General features: G+C 35.0%; 1 protein-coding gene across 1 annotated transcript in view; it reads left to right on the top strand.

Moving 5' to 3' along the window:
- Positions 1-6,483, top strand: part of oxct1a (3-oxoacid CoA transferase 1a) — a 41,794-nt gene extending 35,311 nt beyond the window's left edge. The window contains exons 16-17 of the mRNA XM_065247256.1: positions 5,579-5,680; positions 5,893-6,483. Coding sequence (XP_065103328.1) covers positions 5,579-5,680; positions 5,893-5,928 — 138 coding nt within the window. The 3' untranslated portion in view covers positions 5,929-6,483. The remainder of the gene's footprint in view (positions 1-5,578; positions 5,681-5,892) is intronic.
- Positions 6,484-6,579: the final 96 nt, after the last annotated feature.

A 6,579-nucleotide genomic window follows, 5' to 3' on the forward strand; every position in this document is an offset into this window, starting at 1 on the left:
TAATATAACATGCACTTAATTTATTCACCGGCTCGTTGCTTCATCGCTGTTCTGGATAGGTGTATAAAACTTTATTTATGGCAAATGCTGTGAAAGGGGTTTGTTTCATTTCTCTCATGCAAAGGCAAAAGGGAGTTGATAAATTGTTGTGATACCGCACATAGGCAGTGGAAAATGGAAATCCAATTATTGGGCTAACCCTAATCAGATCTCCTGATCAGAGCAACATATTGACATTTTTCTAACACGGCGCTTCCTAATGTGAATGTTGCTTAATAATATCATCTCTGCCACATGGCCTGGGTTTATAGGGCATGAAATACCATGTCAGTGACATGAAAGGGCCGCCCGTCACATTGCAAGAAAACTACATCGCTCCCATTATAATCAACAAAGCTGTCTACACTAGAAGCGTTTGAGCGCTCTATTTACTACCGTTCAAACGTATTAGAACACTTACCTGAGATGTTTCTTATGATCTTAAAAATTGTGGACAAAAATATTATTGTAATACTAGAAAACTACAATATTATAAAAAAATAGACTAAATAATAAAGAAAAAGCAGCCAAATACAAGCCCATAATAGATGTGAACTCCTTTAATACTCTTTAAAAACATCTCAAGGTCAGACTTCAAGAAGCTGCTTGATAAAATGCCAAAAGTACATTTCTGCAAACTCTAGGCAAAGGGTAACGGCACTGCAGATGATAAAATACATGAGCTCAGATGCAAAAACAGCCTTCTCCTTCAAAAAATTAAATAAGGAAGGATGTTAACCGAATGCTCTTGGCACGTATTCATGTTTATCAAACACTTTTGCTTTAAATCCGCTTAATATTGGCCTCAGGCCATTCAGAAATACCAATTTTCAAAAGACACAAGGATTATAAGTCGCTCATAAGTCTCCCAACAATACATTGTATTGGTCAAAACTATTGATTTTCTTATGCAAAAATCATTAGGATATTAAGTAAAAAATCATGTTCCATGAAGATATTTTCTACATTTTCTACTGTAAATACGGTATATTAAACATTTTGTGGTCCAGTGTCACATTTGTGAAAATAAGGAATTTCAATCATTGATTAATAACCTTTTCATTGCCATTAAAGTGAAATTACTGAACCTAAACACTGAACCTATTACTGAATAGTTTTTACTTCTTATATTTTTTATATACATTTAAATCCACAATATGTAACTTTTGCCTCTCTATTGCCATCTCTCTGAAAACATCTCTATGAAACATAAAATTGCATTTAGGTTGAAGTCAAATGTCAAACTGGCATTACCCACAAAATTGTACATGACAGCTTAAATCATAAATCATTATTATACTATAGGATTATGAATTAATATTTTTATGTATGTGCTCATTAACAGATTTTTCTTTTTTATTCTTAGCAAAAACTCATGTATTGCAGCTTTAAATAAGTTGTGATGTTAAATCTAGGGGAAGACTGGGGCAAAAGTAACGTGGGACGAAAGTAACAAAGTGATTTTCTCCAAGCCCTGATAACATTTGCATTACAAACTATGACAGCATCTTTAGTACACAACCCTTGACAGAGCTGACAAAAATCGTGTTTATTTTTGCGTGTGTAGGTCCAGAAAGCTGTTTTCAACCATGATAAGTAAATTCCTTAATTGGACATTTTTTTTCTTATAACGCTTGTTTCTCTTTTCATGTGTTACAGTACTGATAAATCTACAGGTTATTTAGTGCTCTAACACATCCTGAAATTCGACTTCTCAGAGTTTTTCAAAATAAAAGTAAATCAGGTTTAAATTTTAAGAGTTCCTGTTGCGACGGTGCTAATAATGTTGCATTATATAAAACATTTATATTATTATAATTGGATTTAATTCAATTCAATATAGTGTATGGTGTTGAAAAATTTCAAGTTTGTACTGTCAGGTTGCTTTTGAAACATTTGATGAAATTTAAATAAAATTTTAAATGAAAATGTAATTTAACATTTTTTTCAAAGATAAACGACAAAATATGTTTGCAGTTACATATTAACAAGGTCATAGTCATGTATATTTACTAAAAACAAGTGTAACACAAAAAATACTGACAGTATCGAAAGTAATAATGCGCTACTTATGTTCAAAGTAAAATTATGCTGAATATATTTTACTGTACATTTGTTCGAAGTTCCACCTGGTATTGATAGACCAGACTTGTGAGTTATTGGCCACAGCAAAATATTTATCTCTGTCTAAAACATTATCTTTTAAAATTACTTTTTTCTGAAAAATTTTACTTTCAGCCCTGATATCCCCTACTCCTGATGTTTCTGCTGAGTGCCCTTTACATTCACATGTAAAATGTGTGATTTTGGGATCATTTTTGTGTGATCCATGTGAAGCACATGTGATCACATGAAAATAATTCACCACATTATGCACCACAAATCATGTGTTTTTTCTGTATGGTGGCTTGGTTGTAACCCCTTATTTTGCTATTCTAAATTACCCACATAATTAATTTCTATACCAATTAAATGCCATTTATATAGGCTTTTATTTTCATTATAACGTTACTGAAGTCTAGTTTCGAGCTCACAGCTGATAGTGGGTTGTAAACATTCTGAGGTGATGTGCCGTGTTGACACTTCCAGCTCAGACAGCCTCAAGCTGTTGCAGTCGCTTCCAGTGTAGACGCGTAACAAAGATTTGCTGTGTTCTCATCAAAAGCACCAGGGTCTGTACGCTACCAAGAGAGCCTTCTTACGAGGCTGTTCAAGGGCACTTGACTGAAACAAGCATTCACAAGCAAACTCAGCTGCTCAGAAGGGCTAGGTTTTTTGGACTGCTGCTAGCACTTGTTGATTCAGCCTCTCGTCTTGCCAGTGGTGGACTATATATTAGCAGTCTGATACGCTTTATTCACATGCCTTCCACTCTTCTTCTCTCTCAATCTTTTCTTTTTTTCCTTTCATGCCCTCTCCCCAACTCTCTTATTGTATGCTTTGCTTTTATAACAGCTACACAACATGATTTCTAGTGAAAGGATTCTGTCAACATTTAGAAAGGTTAGATCTCTCCAGCAACACGGCTACCACCTTCTGTTCAACCTGTGTTTGTAATCTCACCCTGCTGTTCAACACAGACCCTGTCTGTCAGCCTAACAAGCTGAGGTTTAGCTTCAGTTCAGAGAAAGCAGTCAGCTTTTTAACCTTTTTTATGAATCACGCTACAAAATATTAACAGGAAGGTGAACTGTGAGAGCTTAAAGGAAAACACCACCGTTTTTGAATATTTTACTATGTTCTTACCTCAACTTACACAAATTAATACATACCTATCTTTTTTTCAATGCGTGCACTTCATCTTTGTACAGCACGTCGTGAATGTGTTAGCATTTAGCCTAGCCCCATTCATTCCTTAGGATCCAAACAGGGATGAATTTAGAAGCCACCAAACACTTCCATGTTTTCCCTATTTAAAGACATGTTACATGAGTAGTTACACGAGTAAGTATGGTCGCACAAAATAAAACTTTTGTTTGGAGCCATAGGAATGAATGGGGCTAGGCTAAATGCTAACACATTCATGAAGCACTGTACAAAGATTAAAAGTGCACGCATTGAAAAAAGATAGCTATGTATTAATTAATCTAAGTTGAGGTAAGAACATAGTAAAATATTGAAAAATGGTGGTGTTCTCCTTTAATGTGTGTATTTTGTCATGCTTGCAACCTAACAGTCATGGTTTCGATTCCCGAGCTGTACAAGTGAAAGTTTACTTCAGGTTCACAGAAAGTTGCTTGTATAGAAGTGTCTGCCAAATACATAAATATAAATTAAACTAAATATAGGGCGACTCATAGCATTCACGCAAACTAATTCTGGTTTTCTGATGCCAATTTGCTACTTGTCATTTTCAAGTTTTTATAAAAATATCACTGGCACGCTGTGATTGCACCATCCATCTTTGCCATATTTGACTGCTCAATTCCTCCTCCACGACCGCGACTGTTGAAAAAATAAACAAGCACCCGCAGCAATCTGTCTGAGGGGGAGAGACATTTTTTTGGACTGTCATAGTTTACGAGCATAACCCTGGCAGGTGGATTAATCCCATCGACTGCATTGTTACACACTCATGCTAATCCTCTGGCAATTAGAGACTCGCGTTCAGGTGGAAGAGAGGAACAGAGACAGCGGGTAGAGGCAGACTAACAGCGAGCGTGCTGTCTGTGGCAGGTTGTGCTCCATGGGTCCTTTGTGAAATGAGACTACAGGAATGTTAGACGTGGATCACGTCGCGCAGAAATGCAAAACAGACTGCTGGTTTAATGCAAACATGCATGGTTTGGTTCAGTAAAAGCCACGCACAATACTTAGGCACTTGTCCTCTGCCAGTCATTGTGAGGGAAATTACTTTAAGTGCCTACCTTACAAATTGCATGAAGTTTATTGATTCTTAGCTCTGGTTAGACTTTATTTTACGTATTATTATTATTATTATTATTATTATAAGAATAGTAGTATCATTTATTAGTGTTTGCCAAGTCAAGCATCTATATTACAGTTGTATCCAGGTGTATTTAACAGTGAAAATGATCAAAAGTTGCATAATTCAATTTAAAATGGTCCCAAGCTGTCACTGGGGCAGTACACCTTAAAAATGTACATTTAGGTACAGGTATTCATTTGGTACCAGTATGAGGTACTAATACAGTATGCACTTTATGATATCAGTATCTCTGAAGTACTAGTATGATCTCTTTAGGTGCAAATGTGTTTTTTTTAAGGATTGTGCTTGAGTGACAGCTAGGGACCATTTTTTAAATATTTTTTCTGACAGTGTAGGATGAATTATGCAACGTCACTTTCATTTTCCTCATTTCAATGTCAAAAGCAGCTGTCACAGGCATGGATTAAAATGTAAATGTACAGACATGAATATTACTTCAAACTTTGCAAGTTATTGAGTTGAGTTGAGATCAGATTTTTGGATGATAAAACAGGTTTCAAAATCCTAGGGACCATGTCTTTGAAACTTGAGGACAGGATCTTTTGACTCGCACCTGCTGAAAATCGCCCTAGCAACTGCATACCAATCCACTAAAAAATACTCAAACACCTTAGCAACCTCCCAGCACCTCTAAGATTATAGCAAGCACCACGTTTTCTTCAAAACATGTAAAACTCTAGGATGTTATGATAATATTTTTTATCAATTCAAGCCTGTCTTTAACACTGTTATTTATTTTATCATTATACACTAAATTAAATTAATATAATGTAATCAAAAACAGAATATAAAATGCACTCTGGTTTTATAATCCAATCAGGAGATGATTCATTTTTAAAATTAGTGTTCAAAACAAGCATTGGTCTGCACATGGCATGTGTTTTTTTAGGTGGATGCAATACATTGTTTAATTTAGATTGGTTTTAAACATATTAAAAATCTAAGTGTGTGATTTTGAAGTCACAACAGGTCAAATCTTTATTCTGCACTTCTTGTGTTACATTGCATTTGTCTGCTACATCCTCAAAGGTCCACATGGTTGTATTTTATGGCACTTTTATCATTGTGGCATTGTTCTTATTTTTCCAGGCAGTATTTGATGTGGACAAGGATAAAGGTTTAACCCTCATTGAGGTTTGGGAGGGTATTTCACCAGACGACATTAAGAAGTGCACAGGGACAGACTTTCTGGTAAATGACTTTGTTGATGAATTACAGGAACACTTAGTGATATCGTAGTGAACACTTTGCACTAAATGTAGTTTCCATGACACAAGATGACATTTAGCGACGCTTAAATCCCTTTAATGCTTAATTGAATCTAAGCTAACAACATTAGACAGAAAGCAGTCATATTTATGAATCTTTGCTTATTTTCCTGATTTTCTTTTTTTCTCAAACAGGTCTCTCCGAACTTAAAACCGATGCAGCAGATTTAACGCTTGACTGACAAGTTGTTGGGATTGTTCACAGCTGATGGAAGCCGCACACTTGTTAAATCCCCACAAAAATCCTTTAGAAGATTTGTGAGGATATTTGACTGAAGTAAACCGAAAGCAACAATTGATCAATGAAGTCCTCGATCCATGATGCTGTCTTCATCTGTTAAAATAACATATGAAAGTGTTAAATAAGTAAGGTTTTTTTAAGGTATTCTAGAATATTTTTAGAGTATTGTCATTATCTGATGAATGTAGAGTATTGACAATAGATTGAACAAGCATTTTGTTAATCAGTGTACATTTCACAATGGAATTTTATTTTAAAATGGTCTAATTCAAGTGCTTCACGATGCCATATAGAAGAACCTTTTCTGTTTTTAAATACTTCTTTAAGGTAAAAATGTATAAAGGAAATGGTTCTTTAAAGAAGGTTCTACTATGGCATCGCTGTAAAGAACCTTTCAAGCATCTTTATTTTTAAGAGTGTTAATGTTTCATTTACAGTGTGTACATATGCTTTGTACAAACAATAAACATCTATTTGTCACGCCAGCCTTGTTTTTGTGTCTGTCCTTATACCAAGGATGTGAACATTGGGGAGGGGGACCAAAGCATTCAAGGCTATATGTATATTAAAAATATTAAAGT

Source organism: Paramisgurnus dabryanus, chromosome 11 (genome assembly GCF_030506205.2).
Source record: "Paramisgurnus dabryanus chromosome 11, PD_genome_1.1, whole genome shotgun sequence".
In the NCBI taxonomy this organism is placed as follows: Eukaryota; Metazoa; Chordata; class Actinopteri; order Cypriniformes; family Cobitidae; genus Paramisgurnus; species Paramisgurnus dabryanus.